The 27,016-nt window shown below is 35.4% G+C and overlaps 1 protein-coding gene across 2 annotated transcripts; it reads left to right on the top strand.

Annotated features, from left to right (window-relative positions):
- Window positions 1,944-27,016, top strand: LOC109834338. 2 transcript variants are annotated; one of them, XM_020402347.1, is made up of 12 exons: window positions 1,944-2,238; window positions 2,322-2,381; window positions 3,311-3,681; window positions 4,076-4,235; window positions 5,748-6,109; window positions 6,188-6,347; window positions 8,074-8,414; window positions 8,950-9,127; window positions 9,892-10,259; window positions 10,340-10,499; window positions 24,948-25,481; window positions 25,591-27,016. In XM_020402347.1, exons 1-12 carry the CDS (start codon window positions 2,161-2,163, stop codon window positions 26,704-26,706), a joined length of 3,888 nt encoding a protein of 1,295 aa, XP_020257936.1. In that variant the 5' UTR covers window positions 1,944-2,160; the 3' UTR covers window positions 26,707-27,016. The 2 variants fall into 2 exon arrangements, with proteins under 2 accessions (XP_020257936.1, XP_020257935.1); XM_020402346.1 differs by having other exon boundaries at window positions 24,945-25,481.

The following is a 27,016-nucleotide window of genomic DNA, read 5'->3' as shown; positions in this document are numbered from 1 at the left end:
TTTTCCTCTAAACATCCTCAAGAAGGAAGCATGAGGAGAAGAGGAAGAAGATAAATGAGATTTCAAGGATGAAAGAAAAATATGAGTTGTGAAGAGACATATCACATGAAAGTGTCATCCATCCAAATGAAAGTTACAGCAACTAAAATATATTTTTGGTTTTCAAAAATATTACAACAATTATAATTATTTTTTATTATTTAAAATATATTTTTGGGTTTTCCAAAAATTTACACAAATAATACTTTAAAATTATGGAAAATTATTATTTTCAGTTTTTCCAAATTTTTACCCAAATAATACGTTAAAATTATAATGTATTTTAAAATAATTTTTGTTTTTTAATTTTTTAATTTTTAAAATATATTTTCTATTTTTTAAATTTTTACCCAGATTATACTTTGAAATTATAATTTTTCCAAAATATTACAGTAATTAAAATTTCTAAAAATATATTTTGAAATTAATTTTTTTCATTTTTATATTATTGTAAATATTTATTTTACTAATTTCTAAGTTTAATTTGGATTTTACTACATTTTTAGATTGTTGTAATCAAAATAATCTTAAAATTTCATAGTTTTGGATGAAAATAATTTAGTTTCTGAAATTGAAATTTTAATCATGATTGTTTATTTTTTAATTTTATATAATTATTATAATTTAATTTATATTTTAATTATATATTTTTGATCCAAATTTTTTATTTTACATAAATGGATAAAGAACCAGCTCTTTCAACTTTGAAGAAGAGTATTAAGACGGAGAAAAAATAATTAAAAATTATTAGAGTTTTTTTAATATTTTGCTTATTACATCCTATGACTGGTTCATTGATTGAGAACTTTTTTGGTGATGCATCCTTTGCGAATAACAGTTTTTTAACATTAAATTGTCTTATATCTTAATTTTATTCAAGTTGCATTTAGGGTGTTTTGATTATTTTCGTTTTATTCAGTTACTATGAAAAAATTAGTTCAAATGATCTTAATTCTAATTACAGCTTTATATAAGTTGTTTAATATCATTATTTCCAGGCGGGTACATGTTATGCTTCGAATGTGGTTGACTCGTTAGATCTTTAAAATTATATTCGGATAAGATTAATTGAAACATGACGAGATATAGATGAATTACGATAAGACTATGCTTAGCATGAGCTAAAACACCAGTTTCAAGAATGAAAGAAAAATATGAGTTGTGAAGAGACGTTTCACATGAAAGTGTCATCCAGCCAAATGAAAGTTTGTGATTAACACTTTAGAAGAAGGTTTTTTTCTTGATTTATTTATAAAATCTTAAAGTTAATGGGTTTTTATATAAATAACCCCCAAAATTAGGTGGGTTACCAGATATTTAGAAAGTTATTGGTGTTATCTGGTAATCGTCCAAAGTTAAGCGTGGTTTTGTGATATTTAGGGGGTGTTTGGTTCAATTTTTACAAATTATAAAAAATGTTTTACACCCAAAATATGATTTCCTTGTATTTCTTAAAAAAATTATAGGAAAAGTTATGAGAAGTCAAAAAGTACTAATTTTCTTGTTTTTTTACTTTGCTTGTTTGGCTCAAAATAAGAAAAAAGCCCATAACTTTATAGAAAATAGCAAGATTTTCTATAATTTGTAGAAATTGAATCAAACACCTCTTAAATTTATAGAAAAATGTCAAGTTTATAGAAAATCGTCAATGTGATGTCAGATTACTGGGTGATTTCCGCCCATTTTGAGAGAAAGTTAATTTCTATAAATTTTGGTATTTTTTTATACTTTACAGAAAATATTTCTGTAAATTTTTTTGAACCGAACACAGTTTACAAAAATCTACAAAAAACTTTTAATTATAAAATTATCATTATCATACGAGTTTTAAAAAAACTTTTTTATAAAATTGTGCATCCAAACACCCCGTTAGCCTACATTTTTTTGGTGGGGGTGTTGGGGGAGGGGCGGAAGATTCATCCTACCAGCCTTGAAGTAACCCACCACCTGAAGAAAAAGACGATTCTTTCTTACATTCAACTTTGATATTTGGGAACTTATTATTAAAAGCCCCCATGCATTTTCCAACAATAATTCAAATTCCAAAACTGCAACGATTCAACAAAAGGAGAGGAAACGGCAAGGATCCTCCTCCCATCACCGCCTGCCGCTTATTATTACATGAAGAGGTGGCTCTCAAAGCTCCTTCATAAAACCCTCAGAAGATCGAAATCAACCCACACTCAGCCCGATCCCGAGGTGACCCACTTCTCAATTTCTCTTATTTCGGTCGCCCATTACGAATTGTCTAATATTTTTCTGATTTTATTGTCTTTTAATAGAAAATTAGGGATCCCATGGCTGACCCGCAAAGCAGCAGTATTGGTAACGATAAAGATGAGGTACAGTGGTTTTTGTTATGCGTTTGTTGATGGGTTCTTAGCTAATTTGCTTGTGGAGTTGATTTTACTTGATTAATGTATTTAATTTACGGTTTATTTTTCTTGTTTGATTGAGTCATTTGAGATACAACCCATTTACTGGTAAAATGTAGCATTAGGAAATTATTGATTGCATGCCGGTAAAGAGATTGCGGAGTGTTGTGATACAATGCGTTATATTCTAAATCAAAGTAATCCTGATAAGTTTTCATAAGTTTTCTATTCTTTTGTGCACAAGTTAGCTGTGTATTGATGCTGCAACGAGTTCCCGTGCATGTAGAAAATATCATTTCTTTTGCTCCTATTAGAGTCAAAATCCTCGAGTAAGCTAGTCCAGATGCAGCTTAACATGCCACTTCAAACATTTTTGGTCTTTAGCTAATCACCTAAATTTCTACCATGACATAGAGTCTATTTGGATTATAGTTGTCCATGGAGAATATTCAGTTTATGGAGGACTCCTGAGAAAGGTAAATTTGTTGATACCTTTGCGCAACATTTTCATAACAATCACCCCGATCTAAAATTTTATTAGATCTAAGTCTAGATCCACTAATATTTTCTTTTTTCTTCTGTCTTCTTTTATATGGTCATGGTTGGCTCTACTATTTTAGTATTTTCTTTTCTAGCCCTTCTAAGCGGCTTTAGTTACTCATTATTCATGCAATAACTATGTTCTGCTTCTTATGAAAAACCCTCATTAATTTATGCTCTATAAGTGAAATACAATCTTCATCTAGTTTTTAGAACATGTTGGCTAGACTTAGTTGTACATTTCAAGACTTCAGTATCCTTGTTATTTTTCCTTATTGTCCATTGAGTTAATACCAGAACTATGTATACTGTAAAGTCTGAATCCTTTCAAACATTTCTGACTATTATTCTTTCAGATGTCACCAGTGGTTGATTTGCATACTAACTCCACTATGAACATCATTGACAACCATGACTTCTCTAAAGGGCTAGATTCTTGGTATCCAAATTGCTGTAATGCTGCTAATGCATATGTAGCATCAGAAGAATCTGGTTTGCTTAGTGGAATTACTGCAAATTCTGGAGTGAACTATGCAGTTATGACATCACGAACTGAATGCTGGCAAGGTTTGGAACAGGACATCACAGGAAAAGTTACAGTTGGCACTTCATATAACGTCTCAGCCTATGTTAGAATTTGTGGGAGTCTTCAGGGACCGGCAGATGTCCTAGCAACTCTGAAATTAGAGTATCCTAATTCTGTTACTAACTATTTGTCTATAGGAAGGTAAACTTGGAAATATTCTGATTACTTTTGGATTGGGTTATTTATATTTTTGTCCCTCAAATTTTAAACATTCCATATAACTAGTCCCTCAAATATTTGAAATTGTTCATATGTCACTCAAATCTTAAGGGGTCTTGCAATTTGGTCCCTCAATGACCAAAATACTCCTCAAGTTTCACACAAAACCCCTCTATATTAAAAAATATTAGCTCAGGTATTTTCGCCCTGAGGGATTAAATTACACGACCCCTTAGGATTTGAGGGACGTAGTGTAATTTCAAAAATTCAGGGGACTAATATGGTGTTATTGAAGATTTGATGGACCGATATCTATCTAACCCTTTTGGATTTTGTTTGGTTTTTGAGTTTCACTTATAAGAACTTACTTTTGCAGAATCCCTGTCAATGGTAATCGTTGGGAGAAACTGGAAGGGTCCTTTTCTTTGACAAACATGCCCAGTCGAGTTGTTTTCTTTCTGGAGGGGCCTCCTCCAGGTGTGGACCTGCTCATTGACTCAGTGATTATCTCTTATTCCTGCCTTGAGCAGTTTGAGGTATGGACTTGTTGTTTTCTTCTCTTGCGTCTTACAATCTTAGTTCTCTTCCACAAAATTTCATTAGTATTCTATTTTCTTGGCGTGCATCTTCTGGTTTTCTATGATATTGGATACTACTTTCCTTGGATCCACTAGTAAAGTCTTAAAGAGTTGCAACATGCTTTGTTGAATAAGAATTCAATCCTTAATAGTATGTAAGGTGGGGTATATATTTTATTGCTGGAGTAGTAGTACGTCCACCTTCTCAAATAGTTCTCAAAATGAAGTAAGGGTGGTCTGCAAATTCTATGAAGTAGTCTATAAAATGCAGCACTCTGAGAATTCTCATAAAGCAGGTTGTCTTCTGTTGTAAAGCCAGCAACTCTACTGAGTGCATCAGATATGCTCTATGTTGCATAGGTACTCCTATTTGAAGCTGTACCCTTGTCATACCCATACCCAACATTGGAACTTGAGTGGACACTCCTTGGATATATGCATACACTTATTCAAAAATGTACTCAATTATACAACATGTTTTCATTTAAAGCACTTGTCATATACTTCTTGGATGTATATCCTACACTTCACATACACTTGTTGAGACTCGTTGGACATAGATCTGATTCATTTCAGCCAACATCCATTTCATAATTATTATTTTAAAGGGTCTTTTGGATAACAGGTTAAAAATCACTTTTCTAATATTAATTAATATATAGATCAATATAAGAAAATAAATAAACTATTTCACATCTAATGTTTTAAAAAGCTTCAGCCTAGACCGCCTAGGCCCAGGTGGTACCTAGGCAGCCTACCTATTGCCTAGCGCCTAGGCGGTACCCAGGCTGTCCACCTAGATTTTGGGAGCATCTAGGGGAACACATGCTGCTTTATGTGGACTGCATTCTTTAGACATTGATCGTGATTTCCTCCATTGCAGCCTTCACATTCTCCAACCTCCTCCAAACTATTCTAGCCTCCAACTATGAACATCTCAACCTTCGGTCTATAGCAAAACATCCTTCCTCACCACTTAAACGAAGAGAAATCTGCTTAGGTGTCAGTCTGGCACCTAAACTTTCTCTAATATTGGCATTTACTATCAATTATTGTAATTAAAAAATAAAAAAGGAAAGCCTCCTTGACCCCACCTAGGCTCTAGGCGCCAGGTCCAATGTCTAAGCCGCCTAGCGCTTTTTGTAACCTTGCTCGCATCATGTGAATGAAAAAAATATTGATCTGTTGTAAGTTATTATTATATATATGTATGTACATATGTATGTATGTATGTGTAGCTGTGTCTTTGTACCCTACCATTCACAGATTGCTTGTCTTGTACCCATACCCACACCCGTATCTGTAACCGTGTAACTTAGGATGTGATGATGAATCATTTAGTTGTTCTATTCAACTGTGCATTTAAGGCTTCACTATCATTGTTACTGTTTATTGAGTTACTAATAGAACTATATGTACTGTTCATCCTGAATCTTTTCAAATATTTCTGACTATGAATATTTTCTATAGAGGTCACCAGTGGTTGATTTGCATGCCAGTTCTGCTACCAACATCGTTGAGAACCACGACTTCTCTAAAGGGCTGCAGTCTTGGTATCCAAATTGTTGTCAGGCATATGTAGCTTCAGGAGAACACAGTTTTCTTAAAGGCGCTGCTGCATATTCCGGATCAAGCTATGCTGTTGTGACGAAACGAACTGAATGCTGGCAAGGTTTGGAACAGGAAATCACAGGAAAAGTTACAGTCGGCACTTCATATAAGGTCTCAGCCTATGTTGGAATTTGTGGGGGTCTTCAGGGACTGACAGAAGTCCAAGCAACGGTGAAATTAGAGTATCCCAATTCTGATACAAACTACTTGTCGGTAGGAAGGTAAACTTAGAAATATTCTGATCGTCTTTGGTTTTGTTTGGTTTTGGAGTTTTACTTACAAAGAATTTTGCTTTACAGAATCCCTGTCAAATGTAATTGTTGGGAGAGACTGGAAGGGTCTTTTTCTTTGGTAAACATGCCCAATCGAGTTGTATTCTACCTTGAGGGGCCTCCTTCAGGTGTGGATCTGCTCATTGATTCTGTGATTATATCTTGTTCAAGCCTCGAGCAGTTTAAGGTATGGATATGTTGTTTTCTTCTCCTGTGTCTTACTGGATTAATTCTCTTCCGCATTATTTCATTAGCATTCTTGTTTTCTTGGCATCTTCTGGTTTTCTCTTATATTGTATACTTCTTTCCTGGGATCCACTAAAAAAGTGTTAAAACAATGAAAACTTTCTTGTTAAATAAGATTAATAAGTATGGTAGGTTATTATAAAGTTATGGCTGAGCTGTAGGTCTATACTACCTTCTCAAAAACACAAAAAAAAGCACTCCAAGAATAGTATGGGAAGCTTGAATAGTCAATAAAGTAATTTACAAAATACAGCATGTACTATAAAGTCAGCAAATCCACTGAGTACATCAGATAAGCAGATGAATCATTCAGTTATTTTATTCCACTGTACATTTTAGGGCTTCATTATCCTTGTTATTCTGCCTTACTGTCCATTGAGCTAATAATAGAACTGTGTTCACTCTGAAACTTTTGCACCACAACAAAGTAATAAAGTATTTGACCATTTCAATCGCGCTGCTATCAGGGACGGATCTACCTTGAAGGAAGTGGTGTTACGTGACACCACTTTCCTCTGAGGTGCTCCATATGTACTAAGGACCCTGAATGATACATAGCAAATAATGACTGTTCTGCTCAGGGACGGGGAGGGTCCAACGAACAAGGGCAGGAGAGATTTGGAGAGGCTTGCGAAGAAGAGGAGAGGTGGATGTTTCTGAGGTTGGTTCTTTGGCAGGAAGAAAATGAAGGAAGAAAATGGCCCTGTTTTCTTAAACTAAGTGGATGGAGGTGATGAGCAGTTGGTTTTTCTTTTTGATCCTTTTGCTGAAAAGTTTGGACAACCTATCAGAATGTCATCCGGGTATAGTCTTCCAAAGGGTTTAGATTTTTGAGATTATTCTATTCTAATTGCGTTTAGATTGAGAACAAATAAATGAAAAGCTAGGATTTTAACTGAGATAATAAGCTATTAGGATCTTTAATAAACAAACATAGAAATAATGAAACACATTATGGGTTAGATCAGGTGAACTGTAATAAATTTGGACTCCATCGGCCCTACTACAACTTAAAATTCAACTAATCTTATTAATCATATCTTCACAAAATTTATACTCAAATCAAACTCTAAAATCATAAGAAATAAAATTTAGATATAAAATTTGAACTTTTAAGGACCCTTACTATTATTCATGTCAGATAAAGGCGTTGAAATTGTCATGCATTCCTATGGTTTAAATTATTAAAATGCAACCCACTTCTCAAGCAAATAGAAATAAAATATAAGCTGAACTTGTGGAAGATGTATTTCATAGTGTTACTAATATATGATTATGTACTTTTTTTTTGAAGTATGAAAACTTGTTGGGGATAGTTGTGAACTTTTTAATTATTAATTATGTAGTGACACCACTTAACAAAAATCCTGGATCCGCCACTGACTGCTATATAATTGGTATATAAGTTGAGCTCGTCACCTCTGAAGAAAAAAGTAACGAAAAGAACATTGCCATTTGTTTTCTTAAAGAACGCATCACGAATTTCAGTGTTCCCTTGAAGAATCTATATTTTAATTGTTTTGCCCTTGATAAATCTATAAGCACATTTCCAAAGATATTTAGATTCAGATTACGACAATTTCTGCCTTATCTGTTCATTAAATTATTGCTCTCTTGTTTTACTTTTGGGGAGTTACTAAAGTCAGAAATATGTTGTCATTTGGAAGGAAAGCAAAAGATTTATTGATGGCGATGTGAACATCATATTAAACCCTTGCTTCGAGGATGGTGTAAATAATTGGTCGGCCAGAGGTTGCAAGATTTTTGTACATAACTCATTGGGAGATGGGAAAATAACTCCATTATACGGAAGGTTTTTTGCTTCTGCTACTGACCGCAAACAGAGCTGGAACGGTATCCAGCAGGATATCTGTGGTAAGGTGAAGAGGAAGCTTGCATATGAAGTCACTGCAGTGGTTAGAATATTTGGGAATGCTAGTGCAAATGTTTGCGCTACTTTGTGGGTGCAATCTCAAAATGGCCGTGAACAATACATAGGCATTGCCAGGTGCGCTTTTATTTAAATCTTCAATGTGTATCAGCTCTTCATTTACAAAAGGTTTAATTGTGGATAGAACCCCTGTACTATTGCCCATTTGTGGATAGACCCCCTGTAATTTTATTGTTGGAGGTAGACCCCCTGAGTAAACTTTTCTGACTCTTTGACCCCCAGAGGAAGAGTTTTATTTGTACAAATAGACCTGAGAGTAAAATAGTAAAAAACATTTCACTCAGAGTTATACCTGCAATTGGAAGATACTACAACGGGTCTATCCACACCAATAGAACTAGAGGGGCTCTGTCCGCAATTGGGCGATAGTACAAGGGGTCTATCTGCAATTAACCCTTTAGACACAGTCTCCCTCAGCTTGTGGGTGTATCGGGCTGTGATTGTGTTTTTGTTTTTCTTTTGTTTTTCTTTTTTTTTTCTTTTTGCAATCAACCTAAGTTACTAGATAATAGGACTAAAGTTTATTAAATGTGGCCTTTTTTTGTTATCACCATAATTATTAAATGTTTCTAGATATTTTGCTACAAAACAGTTTGCGGGCATCAGATAAGGAGTGGGTGACATTGCAAGGGAAGTTTCTATTGAATGGTATTGCCTCAAAAGCTGTGATCTATCTAGAAGGACCGCCGATGGGTACTGATATCCTGGTTAATAGTTTAGTAGTAAAACGTGCCAAGAAACTTCTTCGGTCATCTTCACCTGATATCGAGGTTAGTTGATCATATAGAGAACTCAAAGGGAATTAACTATTGGATGGTAATTTATGTTCGTTTTACAATACAGCTTGATAAATTTCACAACTATGCATGTGCTCTTTAATTTTTATATTCTATGGCTATTATGTCTAATTAGATTTGTAGGTAATGGAAAACCTTACGCTCAAAAGAGCAAAAGATCACGAAGCTTATGTTTAAACTTTGTGATATTGAAAGTTGGTTGAAAAACAATTCAAAGTTTGTGCATCTGAATTCACTAAACCTTGAAGCAACGGTTTGACTTTCACAAGTGGTTGCTTTGATGCAACATTTTCTTTTTAGACCTATTCTGTGTAGTAAGAAATCCATCAACTATAATATTGTTAAAATTGTTGGCTCCATGCAATCACATGTACAAAGCTAAATGAAATAGCACACACTACTCTTCCTTTATGTGGTAGCTGTGTTGCTGCAAAATTTAACACATATGCTGATGAAAAAAAGTTCGTTAATAAGATGCATCCGGTATCTGTATATTTTCTACCAATATCATCTCATGGTGATGTGGAGTTTAAATGTATCAAGTTATCATTACTTGTAGAATATCAAAAGGTCTAAAGTTGTTATTACACTGCCTCAGTTCACATGAAACTGTTCTTTAACTGTGGAGAATGATTTTATGTATCAAGTACCAAGAAGTACCAACTCTAAAGTTTATTTATGGACTATGAGCTTATTTGATGTTATGTTATTTGCTAACCTTATCTTTACTCCACTAGGGACTGAAAGGTGAGATGGTCCATTCGCGTGGTATTCACGATATCAATATCATATCAAATCATGATTTTTCAAGTGGACTTCTGTCTTGGTCCCTCAATTCTTGTGATGGATACGTCGTCTCAGGGGAATCTAGTCTTTACAAAGGAGTTACTGCAGTCACTGGAATGAACTATGCTATTATCACAAATCGTACAGAAGCCTGGCAAGGCTTGGAACAGGATATTACAAGCAAAATTTCAGTTGGTCCCACATACAGTGTCTCTGCATATGTTAGAACTTGTGGAGGTCAAAATGAACCTGCTCCTGTCATAGCAACCCTCAAACTGGAGTATTTGGATTCTCCCCCAAGCTTTGTTTTTGTTGGAAGGTTGTCGATCTTGATTTCTAATAAGAACTATTTTTTCTTTATTCTGGCTCAGTTTTCCTGTATATTTCCTCCCTCATCAGGACTTTAGTGTCAAAAGAGCAGTGGGAGAAGTTGGAAGGCTCTTTTTTCCTAGAGAGCATGCCAACTCGTGTAGTTTTCTTTATTGAAGGGCCTCCTCCTGGTAAAGATTTGCTTATAGATTCTGTCAAAGTTTTTCACTCGGGTTTGAGGCATTCACCGGTAAACTATTTCTTGACCTTTTTAGTTTCAAATGCTTTTTAGAGTGCCATCTGTTCTATTATCTTTATCAAGTGCTAGAACTATCTGTCCAATTGGGTCAATGTTCTTATTCTAATTTCTGTTTTTTTTTTCAGAAGAGAATAATGTATTTAATCTTCATTTTATCTATATAAATATTTGATAGAACAAAATTTTTATGAGAAGTTAACTTTCATCAAGTCTTGCATGTAACTCAAACTTTTGCTGGAAAAGCAAAAACTTATCATGTTATAGTTTGATCCACTTACCCGAACTTGAAAGTTTGTATTAAGTCTCTGGAAAGAAAAATATTCACGTGAATGAATGCAAAAGCCACATTCATCAGGTTGGAAGTCTTACAGTTTTCGTTTAAAAGTTAGCATAAAGTATGTAGGTCACATCTTCTTCAATTCTGGGGGTCCTATGAATATATTTTGTAGAAAATTTCCTGTTTGACATTTTTTTTTTTTTCCTTGTTCCTATAAAAGTTATTTCTATCCTTTTGTTTGCCATATTTTAATCTCATTATTCTTATATTGAAATCTAAACATACCAAAATGTAAATATCACATGTTTAGAATAACTAACCGATTGTAACCAATTGTAGAAACATGCTTCTCGATTGCGTCATGAAACAGTCTGAGTGCATAACCTTCAAAAGGGGATAATAATGTTAGTAACAATAGAATAACATTCAAGCAAATAACAAGATAGCATAAAGAATGAATAATCATCAGCATAATTATTGTGTGATCACAAGATTCACTAATTAACTTGAGATTTAATAATCATGACTCGTGTCAATATCCATAAACAAACATAATCAAATCAATAAATAACCAACTTCTAAAAGCTACAAATAGTTCATAATTAAACACCAAAGAGCAAATCCAGAATAAACTAGAAGCAAAGATGACTAAATCAATCTTCATCTAAAGTTAAAAGTTAGAATATCCTCCGTTCCCTCCTCCGTATCATACTCCGAAGATGACAATGTTTCCATGTCTTTCTCCTAATCGTCTTCCAATGACTCATTTCGCTTTGATAAAGATTGAAGATTCTCGAACTTTTTCTTTCTTCTATATGGTTCGTGCACACTCTTCTTTGGATTAGCTCTCATAAGATCTCCACATTACCTCCAAGTCAAAGTTTCACTTGTAAACTCTTTGTCATCACTCTCATCGTCACGACCTCTCCTCTTTGTTGTCATCACCCACTTGGAGGACCTTTCTTCGTCATTGTAGGCAACCAAAAGATCTCTGTCTTTATTGGAATGTTAATTCAACTTTGAACTAGTCCCGATTAGGACACATAAGATAAACAACCCGAATTCAAAATCCAATCATCCATGCTCCTATTTTTATCATCTATAGCCAACAAAATCACATCTTTAGCAATATTAACTTCAACAAAGTCCTTCAATTTTTCATCATACTCTTCCTTTTTATTCTTGTATTTTAATATGTAACAATCGGTCTTTATGTGCTCTTTCTTCTTGCAATATCTACAAGCTAGATTCCGATGCTTTGACTTATGCCTATTACCTCTAAAGCTCCTTTCTTTCAATCTTCCTCGAACAAAAAACCATCAACTTTAACGCCGCTTTCGCTTGTAGTTAACTCTTTGTCTATCTTCTCTTTATTCAACAAGTTCTCTTTGACGTCCTTGATACCAATAGAATATTGAACTTGACAAAGACTAAGTCAATGTAGTTTCTTGTGAGTTAGTCCATTTCTCTTCTTCATCTGAATCTACAAATTATAACCATAAAGAACAAATTAGTGTCAAATGTGCTTCTATGATTAGAATTTAAAAAGAGACATTATCATCTCAGTTCTCAAATGTGCTCTAGTTCCTTTCACAAGCTGAAGAGCTAGTTATCACACTCAAAATCCTCATTGGTGTCACGCTCAATTCAAGAGCATCGGTCCTAAAAAGATTCCACTATATAACTAGTCAATTCATAGTTGAAAATAGTTAGTAGCTTGCAACTTTCAAGTAGAAATCACTTACTTAGCTTGAATGAAAAATGTAGAGATATACCCGGATTATTATCGGATCTTTGTATTATTGATAATCAGAAAGTTGAGATCCAAGCTTACCAAGAGTGTCACCATCAACTGGATAAAATTTGCTCAAACAATCAACAACGCTATTCACGAAGCTTTGTACGAGATGGATGGTAGAAATAAAGATTCAAATAGTATCTTATTTTATGGGGTCATCATGTAAACTTGACATCCGATCTCCTATCAATACTCTTCTATATAGGAAATATTTATTCTCTTCATGCTGAAGGACCACTCTAATCTCCTTCTTTGCCACCCACAAGTTTCCATATATAAATCATGTAGATGGGATTTTATCACCATTCACTCTCCATAGAACCTTCATCAAAGAAAAAATGCTCTAAAGGCAAGATCAGCTTTGTCCCAAAACTAATTGTTGTGAATGATCTCGACAACCGATAAACAAACAACACAAATAAACAATATAATACTCAAGTGTAAGTGAATATTTTTAGTTAATAATTACTAAGTTCAGTTTTAAAATTATACCGTTTATTCCCACTTCTTTTGCTGAAAGATCACATTCTATTGATGTTTTAAAAAGTGGGCTCCTAGCCTGCCTAGGCATCTGTCTAGGCGTAGGCAGTATCTAGACCGCTTGCCTAGATCTTGGAAGTGTCTATAAGAGGCAGGCTACTTATGCAGATTGCACACTGTCGTGGTTGTGATTTGCTTATGCGGATTACACCCTTTAGATCGTGGTCATGATTTCCTCCGTTGCAACCTCCACTTCTCCAAACTCCTTTGATCTTCTCCACCAACTATGAACATCTTTACCTCCAGAAAATCTCCTTCATCACTACTTAAACGAAGAAAGAAAACCTCCCAAGCTCCTACCTAGGCGTCTAGATTCTAGGCGTCGGGTGCTGTGTCTAGGCTGCCTAGCGCTTTCTGTCCCTATCGTTAGAGACAAACATTTCTTCAACTCTTTCTTCGTATCTTTAAATGATACCAAAGAGAAGAATGTGGTAGCAAATTGTGTCGTCTTGGGTCTTACAATGTCCTTTTTTGCAAAATCTCTTAGCAAATGAAGAGACATAGTGTAGCTATATATCTACCCCAACACAGTTCTTTTGATAGCAATTTTACATAGCTTCGTGTTATTTGAATTGAAGCTCCATCAGTGATAATCTACATAATATTTTCTGACTTTAGCTCTTCAGTTGCAATTGCCACAAATCTCCACTAGCGAACATCAGATTAATGGTGTGCACCACGCAAGTTTTATCTTCAATATACTATAGTTTTCTCATTCATTTTGTATCCGCATGTACATCGACATATATAATTGTATTCAAGGTTAGCGGTGTTTGATATGAATTTTCTTTATAGAGGCATAACTGTATCCTTTGTCCACCAACTATTTTATCCATTGATTTTGCATTCCATGTGATACAAATGAAGACACAAATCTCAAATATAGCATTGATGTGTAGCACAAATCTCAAAGCATAATGAATGGATAAAAAATTTTGTGGATGAGTGCCTCCTATCCACTTAAGTTTATGTGAGCTTTACTATATATATATATATATATAACCGTATTCAAGGTTGACGGTGTTGGATATGTATTTTTCTTATCGATGGCATATCTGTAATCGTGATTGGTGAAGCCGGGAATACTGATAGGCTAGTTCATACTTCCGAGCCGTATCTAAACTGCTAACACACCTTAGTTAGGACGAGGATGAGAGGCGTCCAAAAAAAGAGTGTGAGCGGCGAGGAGCAAATGAGTAGCGGTAATGTTGACGGGCGGGGGGTGGGGCGGGCAGAGGGGCAGTTTTTAGAGCCGAAGGGGGAATCAAAAGAGGTGAAAGATCTTTTTTTGTTGCGTTAGGACTGAAGTGAATTGGTAAAAAGATGAATTGTATAGGGTTTTAGAGATTATGTTAATGGGTTACCGGTTCTTGATTTATTGGTTTTTTGCTCATTGCCTCAAAAACCAAACTTGAACAAAAATTAACTTAGTTCGATAGCCAAATTTTCTGAGTGCCAAAATCGACTGATAATGTGTTTTCTCACCACGTTATAGGTGAGAAACCTCTCAAAATGACAACCAAATATAAATTGCAATATCCTAAGCTGCTGGGTTCAAAACTGATATATTGTTGAAAAACCGGCATTATTGGCCAATAATAGAACATGAATTTAGGCAATTGTCTGGGTATAACAGACATGGTAACCCTTAGCTTTTTTAATATGGGATGCATCTCTAATTCTTTTTGAGTTTTTTAGATATTAATCCCTCAAAATAATTCCATATTTGTCCCTCAAATCTTGAAAATTGCATATCAGTCCCTCAAATTCTCTATTGGGTCTTCCGAATTGTCTCTCTAGTTAACTCCCGTCAGATTTGAGGGGAATATTCCCTCAAATCTAACTATTAGAGTCGAAATTACCATTTCACCCCTTTGTTAAGTTCATTTCATAACATGTTTAAACCCAAAACCCGCTTTAAAAAAAATCCAAAGCCCTTTGAAATCTTCCCAAATAGTCATAAAAAGAGCCCTACATTGAACTTTCCAACAATCATGATCCTTTAAAATCTACATATTTCTCTCGAATTTCTCCTCTAACATATCTTCATCTTCTCCTCCAATGTTTGAAAATCGAAGGGAATGGTTTTTTCATCTTTCCTTATGATGAGGACTAATTTGGTAATTGCGGATGTTGAGTTAGGAGTTAACCCAACCATGATTGGGTTTTTTAACTGAAAAGCTAAAAGAAGATTCTGCAAGACCCGATAAGTATTGAGGGACTAATATGCAATCTCCAAGATTTGAGGGACTAATAGTTATTGAAGATTTAAATGACTAATATTGAATTATTGAACATTTAAGTGATTAATATGGAATTATTGAAGATTTAAGGGCCTAATATCTAAAAATCCTTCTTTTTCTCCACTCTTGCCATCATAGTTTTATCTTCAAAGAAGTTTATTTCCTAAGGATTCAGTATGAAGGTATACCTAATTTTTATAAAACACAACAAAGCGATTTCGAATATTGACATTATTACTTGCATGTCCTGAAAATAGATCCGCTACAAAGCAAAAGTCTATGAAAACTTCATATATTTTGGTTAATCTATGATAAAAGGGTATTTGAGTAAAGAGACTAGAGATGTATATGTTGCATACTTGCAAAACATCTTCCTCGTGTACAGTTTGGTATCCATATCCCTACATGCTAAATGATAGGATAATTAACCATTAGCAAAAAATAATACTTTATTTTTACAAAGAAAATGTCGAAGTGATTTGGTAACTTACGAAGTTTAAGTGATATTACTTGGTTCATTTAAGCTATACATAGTGACACCAGCAGTAGGTGTATCCTAGACTATTGCAAAATAGGATTACGCATGCCAGCCGACATGTGCCTTTTTCTGGAGGAAAACTTGAGTCCTAATTGTTTGAACTGTTTGGTTTGGGTAAAAAGTGATTATAAACCCATTTTCCAAAAGCAAGGTTGCTGATAGTGGATAATGTCGCGTCACGGCGAGTTATCGTTAAGGCTATTTGCGACTATTGCGACAAAATAGTAGCAAATAGCGCATAGTCAAATAGCGGTCAAATATAAATTTATTTAAATATTGTAAAAAATAAGAAAAATTACAAAAAAATCTAAAAATTCTACAAATGCATGTTTGATGCCAAGCATGAAATAGACGCGTCACAATTGCATAATATTAACAAAATACTATAATTATAAAGAATAAAAAACGTACATATTTATCAAATAGACCGTTATTTGTCTCATTCCTTCAATTTTCAAGTCTCTAATATAAAAATGCTCAATAATAGAAAAGCATTGATTAGTAACATCATCATTATATTACTACTAGAAATTTGACATAAAAAATAAAATGTTTAAGTATAGATACATGAGCAAAGCAAGATAATATCATAATAGATAATAACAGTCTATAGATACTGAGCAAACAATAAAGATCAAATTCCAAACACATGACATGTCCAAACTCTAATCTCAAAACTAAAGTCTAAATAAAAGTAAATTAAAAGCCAAAAGTCAAGTAAAGTGACTAAAGTCTGAAATCGAGCAATGATTCATTATCACTCATCATCCTCATCATCATCACCTGTGCCTAGTAACAAAATCTCATCTCTCAAAGCATCCTCGTCACTATTATCATCGTCAAGTTGGATATCTTCATCTAAGTTTGAGTCCTCAAAAGGTCCCTCCTCATCGTCCTCCAAATCTACCTCCTCGCGGGCTCTTGAAGTAAAAGCCATGTTTGCCCTCCTTGTGGTCCTCCTTGGCTGCAAGAAGTTGGCTGCAAGAAGTTGTCTGCTCCAGCTACTTCAGAGACAACTCTAAGTGGAATGTCATTCCATAGATAACAATCCTCTTCCTTTTCAGAGTTGTAGCCATCCACCACCCATAAATTAGTATGCCGGCCATCTTTAGCAAGTAAGATATCCCTCTTCTTTCCATCCTTGTTGTATCCATCTTGATTCTGATCCTCAAATTAAATTGCACATAGACTAGATCGCTCAATCTCTTAATATCGAGCCTATTCCTTTTCTTTGTGTGGATCTACAATTCAAACATAAAACAATATCATTTCTCTCAATATATCATTTATTGTTCAATGACTTCAATCTCATTTTTTAATATGAATAATTGAATTTGAAAATTGAAACAATATAGTGAGTGATTACCCCTTCAAAACAACTCCAGTTTCTCTCACATCCGGAGGAGCTACCTGTCAATCTCAATATCCTAAGAGCCATCATTTGCATCCACCAAATGTGTCCTACCAATGAGATGTTTAAAGAGAGTAAAGCAAATTAATCAATTTCAAAACTAGCAAATATATATCAAAATATAAGTTAATACATGGATTATAGTCCTCAACAATCTCTTCACTACTTTGTGCTCTTGGCTTTCCATGGATGAAAGCATCACAGTCCCTATACTTCAACATATTAGTGGAGTAGATGGTATCAACAATAGCCTCGTCAAAAGTATCTCCATTCCTAAAAAACAGCTCAGTACAATCAAGAATTGCTTAGCTTCTGCACTCTCCTTAGCCGCCTCATCCTCCGCATAATAGAAAAGAGGATTTAGGAACCATGCAGCCAGGTGAAGAGGACTATCAAGCCTATTCTTAGCATGCCTCTCTATAATAGAGTTGATAGGCATATAGTCCTCTATTTTCCAAGCAGCTCTCCAATAATAAATCCCATTGAGGGACAAATATCTGAATCGACTATGCAAAAAAACTTAAAAAGAGGTGTGAAGATCTTCAAGCAACTCCTCACATCTCTTCAGAAGGATCTCGATATCACTATAGTATTTGCTGTAAGAGCTTTCTTTGCACCCCCGACAAACTTCAAACTCGTAAACTCAACTGAATTGAACATAGCCATCAGTGCATCCTTCTTTTCCAGCAGACTCCCTAGTGTGAGGAATGAGGTAGCAAATCTAGTTGTGCCCGGCCTGATAATGTCCTTCCTCCTCGTGCACTTATGCATAAGTGCTAAAGTCCTGGTGTGGCTATAGATAAAAATAGTCAACACCCTCGCCTTCTCAATTGTATTCTTGAACTTTGTCAATTTTCCAATATCCCGCAACATGAGATTGGTTGTGTGCGTCGCACAAGAAGATTGAAAAATTCTTGGCCTCTCTTTTTAGCTTCTCCTTTGCAGCCATGCTCGCTGAGTGATTATTGGTGACAACTTGTACAACATACTCTGTCCCTATCTCCTAGATGGATTGATCAGCCCACTTAAAATTAAAATCTCCGGTATGAGACTGAGCAGACTCCTCTATCGAGTTATAGAAGATAATTTCAGTACTAGAATGAATGAACATGTTCATGACACATCTATGCTTCTGATTAGTCCACGAATCTGTCATCAATGTACACCCCGTAGTCTCCCAGAGCTTCTTATGTGGCTCCAAACTAACTAAAGTATGAACTACTACCTTCTTCAACATAGGCTCCCACAACTGATACATCGTTGGTCCCACTTAGCCTGGATCAAACTAGCTAATAACTTCACATATTGTTGAATGAAGGGAGCATTAATGCATAAAATGGAATTCCTATTTCATAGGTCCAAAGAGAGACCCATTCGTGAACCAACTCCTTTCTTCTTTTCAAGGTTTTAAATGTCGGATGTCAGGTTCATGTCGGATGGCTAAAATTCATATCGGATAGCGAAAATTAGGGATATATCGGGGGATATAGACTAAATATCGGATTGTCATATCGGGTGGTGCGTATATGTATAATTTCATGTCCTAAATGTAATCTAAGCATTCCTAAATTAAATATAAACATACCTAATAAATTCTAGAGGCGTCGCCGACGCTGGGTGGATTCCGATGTCGTAGGGAGGCAATGTCAGGGCTCTTTTTCTTTTTCTGCTCAGGGTCCTTCGGATAAGTCACCGATCACCCTCTTTCTTTTATCCCGACGATGGGATATCCTGCCGCCCTCGGGTTTGGTTGAAGTTCGAATTTTGGCGCGTAACGGGAGATAGACGACTCGTCGTTCACGAAAGGAGTGATGGGTTCCCAAGTCCGCTGCAACCCTAATTTTTTTTCTTTCTATTGGGTTTATAAGAAATCCTTAAACATGAGAACGTGTTAAACGAGTTTGGGTTTTTATCACTAAACCAAAAATCGATAACAAAAAATAAATCTAAAAAAATGGCCATATCGGCTGATTTTTCAAAGATGAAAAATCGGCCGATATGGCCCAATATTTTCGATTTGGCCCTGAAAACTGACATACGAGTTAAAAATATTCATGTCGTGTCGCTTAAGCCCTCAAACCGACATGTAAACCTTGCTTCTTTTACGCTCAGCTGCATCGACTGTTGTTTGCTTCATAGTTGAAGATGATGTGGGCTCCTCTGGCAAGAATGTAGCGTATCGATAGATAGCTCCAAAATCACGGGGCCTCTTGTTTCCAATCTGAGTGATTTCTTCTGCATTCTCAATTTTAGAACTATAACCTCCGGCTTACGCTCGATCTCATGTCTTATCTTGTTTGACTTTTTGCCCTTACTTTCAGCCATTGTTGCTTTCACCCTCGCCATAATGTCGGGCGTTGCTTTCTTGCATGGTTTTGTATTCCCCTAGCTACTAGTTAAGTGTTCTTTATGGAGGAAAATACCATCGGTAGATTCATGTCCACACAAAGTGCACTTGAACTTGTTCTTCTTAGGCCATTCTGGATAAATTGTCCAATCCCATCCAATATCATCTGAAGGATGCGGATGTGGGTGTTGAATCGAAGCTCAAGCCTCGGTAGCTAGATTTGGTCGGCTCCAGGAGCTACCAAACTCTCGATTTTGAGTACTCATTAATGGATTAGATGCTGTAGAGGACAATTCCATATAACAGTTGAAATTATTCCTATTCAATGAACAAGAACAAAAAAATATAAGTACTAGAACTTCACAATATTATCATTTATCAGCATATTATATCATATATCATTGATCATAACTGAAGAGATGAACTTCTAGAAAATGATTAATTGAAACAGACATTAACCAAACCAATGTTCCTTTTATTGGAATTACAAATTACTAACTTTCCAAAGGCTAGTTAGCACTTAATTTCCTTAAAGTTCAGTTGCTTTTCAATTATATACCCATAATTTGTACTACGTTGCACTCTTGATAGAGAAACAAATTTTAGCTTGTAGTGTGAAATTTTAGCTTGATAAAGAAACTAAGTAGCACTTTATTTAGTCATGCCTAAAGGTCCTGAACATGTTTGTTTATTTATTTTTTATTTAACTGAATATAGAGTGCAAAACTGGGAAATCTTCGTGTATAAGAGTGCAAAACTAGGAAATCTCTGTGTATAAGAGTCAATTGATAAAGATTGAATATCAAGAAATGAAATTTATAACGAGGCAGCAAAATTACCTTTTTCTTCGTTGCAGGCCAAGCGCAACAGAGATAGCCACAGTACAGCGTGCTGGAGACGATGTTGACGGCAGAGCGGAGGTGGAGGCGATGTTGTTTCAGCTGTCGGGAGAGACGCGGGAGAAATAGAGGTGATTAGGGCTTAAAATGAAACATCAATGAGAGAGAGATTGGTTTTTATGTTAGTTAGCGTCAGGTTCGGGCTTAGGTCGGGTAGAAAATGTTAAAGCCAATAGCGCTGTTTAGCGTTATTACGCGCTATTAAGAGCTTTTCCAGTGAAAAGCGGTTTTTTTCTGCCATGACGCCCCGCGAACATCCTTATCGGAGCAGCCCACTGCCGTTTTCACGATTAGCTAGTTTCCTCTTTTTACAACACTGCCCAAAAGTAAATGAGTTGGTCAACTTTTTATGATACTTATTGCCTAAAAAAATTGTAGGAAATGAGTTGGAAACCAAGTTTTGGGTTCCTTTGCTTAAAATTTGATTTCTTTTTTGAAGGGAAACAACCAAATTGAAATTATCCCTAGAGGAGGGTGGGGGGTGAATAAGGTATATGCTAATCTAATCCGATATAATACCAAATTAAAACTTATTAACAATATTCTAGCAAGTATAATATACAATGAGATATATGCAAGGATAACAAATAAACAAAGGACGATATAAACTATAAGACAATGACGATATAGAAATATGATAAGCAATGAGTACAAGAACAATACATCAAGTCAAACACAAACACACAATATGATCACGGAGTTCGGTCAACCTCGATCTACGTCTCCACTCCTCACTCTCGAGGAGAATCTCCACTATCACAATCGGTTTTTAACGTTCACCGAAAACGTTTACAAGTTACACAATCGGTTTTCTAGCTCACCGAAAACTTTCATAACTCACACAATTGTAATCACACAATACACCCTCTTAAGTGTTAGTCTAGCCCGTATCACATTCCTCAAGTGTTCGGATTTACAACCTCTCTAGGCTTTGCTACCAACGACACTCTTGAAATTGACCCCGTCTTTCATCACACACTCCTCTAGGTGTACTCGTGTATTACAATGTGATCTCACAATGAAGCTCAAAGTACAAGTTTTGTTCTCTACAATGGATGAGAACTCAATGATGCCCACTCTCAAAGTTATAACCCCCACAACTCAAATATACAATATATGAAAATACCAAAAGCTCAAGTGAACTGTGTGTGTAAGCAATGAGTATAATAAAATGCAAACTTAATATAAAATCTAGTTTAATGAAAATGATAATCAACAAATAATATAAATAAAGCTAAAATTGAATTTAGCAAAACTTCTCTAAAAATCAAGAGAGAGAGATTGAGATTGAAGTTCAAACACGAAAGAAATGATCTCCTCCTCTTGTGAAAACTTCTTTACATAAACACTTGTAAAACAAACTCAAAAATACCCTTAAAACCTTTGTAAAATTGTTTAAAATTTTCTTAGATGTATCTAAGTGTTGAGGGTTGAGGGATATTTATATGTTCTTAATACAACAGCCCAAAGCCAAAGAACAATACAAAAAACGAGGCAAAAACCCTAAAAAACGAGATCGGGAAAAAACTAGCCGTTATGCAACGACTCTTTGGTCGGTCGACTGAATTTCAAGTGTCGATCGACCGAATTTGGGTCTCCGGTCGACTGGATGAAGTGTGTCAGTCGACTGAAATCATGCACATGCAGATTTGGCAGATCCTGAAACTTTTGCATAGCTGGTTTTATAAAATCAATTAAAAATATCAAATCAACTCTAAAAATCGTGAAATGTTGAGGGAAGTATTTAGACATGTAGATATACATTTTAGAGAAAGAATTTTTGAAATATCACTTCCCATTTGTGAGAAATAATTGTTTTAAAATAGATATTCCAGATTTTGAAAATTGCAGAAACACTTGAGTTTGTTATATTAATTTACCATAGTAAATCAATTGTAAAAATGATATTTTTTTGGGAAATGTTTATAAACATGTATATAACATGTTAGAAAAAGAATTTCTCAATTTTTATTTCCCATTTATGAAAACTCATTTATTTTGTAAACTGTTAAACAATATGAAATAGTCAAAATTTGATTTCAATGAAATCAATACAAACAAGTTTTGAAACACTTTTTAATAGATTAATAGACTTGAGAAAAGATATAAAATAGTGTAAACAAGTCTTTAATCCATAAACACATTGTTTTCCAAATAAAGATGATAAATATGAAATGAGTATTTATGTATATAAGTATATCGATTACTTTCATATTTATACAGTTAAACTTGAAAATGATAAACCGAAAATATGTATACATATTAGTTTCATATTTATTTGATAAAGTTGGAAGCTATAAAAACAAAAACGTGTATGTGTGTGATAATTGAGCTTTAAAGTATAGCACACACGGTATATAAGACCTAAACTGGAAATAATATACCCAAGCTTAGAAATCTTCGTTTGAGCTTGATCTTGGTAAACATGGATGAAGCGCAATATTGAGTCTTGTCTTGAGTGTGTAAATGCTTCATTCCAAATTTCCTCCAACCTCCAAGATGTCGTCGTTAAGCTCAAGTTCAACCAACCTCCAACATAGGGCCTTTGTGTAGGATACCTAACAATCAAATGCAAACTCCCGATAAACGTTGTTAGGAATTATTTGTAAATCATCAAAACAAGATTAGATAGTAGGCTCATAAATATGAGACCTAACACAAATAACCCCTTAGAAGAAACCTGGACTGGAGATATATATCCATCAGGGTTTAGAGTTTCTGCTATCAAACGACTGTGCCGTGGATCATCCTTGTATCTGAGATGGCCAAAATGTATAAAACTGGTTGAGATAATGAGTATTGGTTAAAAAGAAACCAGAAAATTAGCACCCACCTAGAACTCAAAGATTTGTTTCTTATTTGAAACACAATCCAATGAAAAATTTAAACATGAACTTGTTCATGGAAATGCATAGCTCCATGATATGTTGATTTCTAGTAAGAGATTAACTTTCTCAATGAGCCATGGAAAGAAAGGAATAGTTTATCAAAGTCTCTTACTTTTCACACCATCGACTTATAGCAGTCTTGCTCTGAGTCAAATATTGAACCTCTACGCCTCGATGGTGAAGTTCTTCGAGTTGAGAAACCAGAGGAAATGAATTCACTAGAGCAACCATGGAGTAGTTAGATATTATACCCAAGTAATAATTTAAAGGAAATAGAATACAAGTGTATGACTAGGTCACAAAGGCTTACGATGATTTCTAAACACCAAACGTAGCCTTTGTAATGCACAGGCAATTCATATTTGACAATATGTAATGCACAGGCAATTCATATTTGACAAACAGACTTGTGTTTAGACCATTACCTTCAATATTGCCTCCTCTTTTATGAGGGACCTTTCCGCTTCAAGGGAGGCAAAACCATAAACTCGATTTTCATTCTAGTGCTCGGCAGTTTAGATCTCATCGCTTTTCTCTTGACAGAATTAAATTGACTTTCTTCTTCCTCTCCTGCTTGTCTTCTTTTTCTTCATAGGGTTAAGGGCATGTTTGTCAATTCTAGAATAATCCACTTGGGTTATAATCCTTTCGTGATCCTAGTGGATTAAAATTTTAGGTGTTTGGTGAAGAAGGTGGTTTACAATCCATATTCCTTTTGCTAAAATGGCGAAAATAACCCTTAAAAGTTGGCGGAAAGAGAAGGGCGAAAGAGTGAAATGTAAAAAGCGAGGGGCATTTTTGTCTTTTACTTGGTCAAACATATGTTATAATTCACCAAACAAATAAGCTCCTAGATTATTTTTTTGACTGTAATCCAAGATATTCCACTCCACCAGACATGCAAAACTGGATTATAATCCAAAAAGTGGATTGTAATTCATTCTGACCAAGCTGCCGTACATGCTCTAAAACATATGATATTTTCATAGCATGAGAAAGCAGGTGGCATAATAGTATGCCACTGTAGAAAAGAGATGGTTTGCTATGTATTAACACACAAATACGACACTTACCTTATTCTTAAAAAAGGATTTGTACCTATTCTATTTTTCTTGTTTATATCTCTTGTGCATGTGATCTAAAAAGAATATTATATAAATATAAATATAGTATTTTAATTGTAAAAATGTCAAAAAATTGCATATTTTATTGAATAACCATACATATGAACAGCTGCTAAATATTTCCTTTCCATAAGGAAAGTAAGTGCAATCCTTCTTTCAGATATAAGCCAAGCAAATCACAATTAATGCCCTAGTCTGTTGACCGTTGATGACTATATGGGTGGGAATTTGGTTCACAGTCAGCGACTATCGGTTGTCATTCCCGCCCTAGCCATTCTGAATTAGTCAATGTGACTTCTTTACCATGAGAGAATATGATTTCTTTCCCATGAGCATGAATATGATTATGATAAGTTCCTTTTCACTTGCAGAAGATGTTATATGGAGTTAACATAATTGACAATAGCAACCTGAATCAAGGTCTGAAAGGTTGGAGTCCTCTAGGTTCATGTACTCTAAGTATATGTGACGGTGCACCCTATGTGCTTCCAGCTGTTGCAAGGGATTCCCTTAGCCACCATGAACCACTCAGTGGTCGTCATATTGTTGCTACTAATCGTACAGAAATCTGGATGGGCCCTTCTCAAACAGTCACAGGCAAACTTAAGTTGCACTTGACATACCAAATAGCTGCCTGGGTCCGTGTAGGATCAGGAGCAAGTGGGCCCCAAAATGTTAATGTTGCCCTCGGTGTTGATGACCAATGGGTCAATGGCGGGCAAGTTCAAGCTACGAATGACAGATGGAATGAAGTAAGCGGGTCATTTAGAATTGAGAAACAACCATCGAAAGTTATAGTTTATGTTCAAGGTCCTCCGCCAGGTGTTGATCTGATGGTTGCAGGGCTTCACATGTTTCCTGTTGATAGGAAAGCACGATTCGAACTTCTCAAGGAGAAAACAGATAAGGTACTTTCTCTTATCCTCTACGAGCACATATTGTTCATGTAGAGTCTTGAGGGTAAATTTGTGAGAAGAACAGATTTTAAAGTATCCAAACTTTACTGTCTTATTGCAGGTCAGAAAGCGTGATATTGTCCTGAAATTTCGAGGGAAGGAAAGTAGCAATGTTCCCGGTGTATCTGTGAAAGTTACACAGGTGAAGAATAGCTTTCCCTTTGGTTCGTGCATCAATAGGTCAAACATCGAGAACGAAGAATTCGTTGATTTCTTCTTGAGAAATTTCAATTGGGCAGTGTTTGGGAACGAGCTGAAATGGTATGCAATTGAGCCAGAACAAGGGAAGTATAACTATAAAGATGCTGATGAGATGCTCGACTTCTGTAAGAGACATGGAATAGAGACTAGAGGCCACTGCATCTTTTGGGAAGTTGAAGATACTATTCAGCCATGGGTCCGATCATTGAACCAGAACGATCTGATGATAGCCATCCAAAATCGCCTTAGAGGTTTACTATCTAGGTACAAAGGTAAGTTCAGACACTATGACGTAAACAATGAGATGCTTCATGGGTCTTTCTATCAGGATAGGCTAGGAAAAGATATCAGAGCCTACATGTTTAGAGAAGCACATAAGATGGACCCTTCCGCTACTCTTTTTGTTAATGATTATAATGTTGAAGACGGATGTGATTCCAAATCTACCCCTGAGATGTACGTGCAGCAGATTCTTGATTTGCAAGAAAGAGGTGCACTGGTCGGAGGAATCGGTATACAAGGCCACGTCAGTAATCCGGTGGGCCCGATTGTTTGTGCTGCCTTGGATAAGTTGGAGATATTGGGTCTCCCCATTTGGTTCACTGAACTAGATGTTGTTGCATCAAATGAACATGTTCGAGCTGATGATTTGGAGGTTATGCTTCGTGAAGCCTATGCACATCCTTCGGTTGAGGGAATTGTGCTGTGGGGATTTTGGGAATTGTTCATGTGCAGGGAGGGTTCTCACTTGGTTGATGCTGAAGGTGACATAAATGAAGCTGGTCAACGGTACCTTGCTCTAAGGAAAGAATGGATGTCGCACGCTGATGGACATATCAACACCGATGGAGAGTTTAGATTCAGAGGGTATCAAGGGACATACAATATAGAGGTTACTACACCACGGAAGAAATCATCACAGTCTTTTGTTGTTGAAAAGGGGGAGACTCCTCTTGTATTAACCATAAACTTATAGTTTGTTTCATGATTATAGTTAATACAAATAGTAGAACTATATGATATCTGAAAAGTGCTTCTTGGAGGTTCTACATGGAAGCCGAGGCTGTTGTAGCATTTGTCGCCTTTTATACTGAATAAAATTACACTTGTTTTTTATTCTCCCCGTATTCTTTTGTGCCCGTACACAACCTTGATGTACATCGTTATGAACCTCTCTGATGTTAACTCTCTTGCAATTGTAATAGTTGTATGTACTATTTGCACTGTGTGTTAATTTGCGTACTCTGCAATCACAATCTAAATTTGAATCTCGCTTTTCTTTTCTC

Source organism: Asparagus officinalis, chromosome 3 (genome assembly GCF_001876935.1).
Source record: "Asparagus officinalis chromosome 3, Aspof.V1, whole genome shotgun sequence".
In the NCBI taxonomy this organism is placed as follows: Eukaryota; Viridiplantae; Streptophyta; class Magnoliopsida; order Asparagales; family Asparagaceae; genus Asparagus; species Asparagus officinalis.
This window is presented reverse-complemented; position numbering and strand designations above follow the sequence as displayed.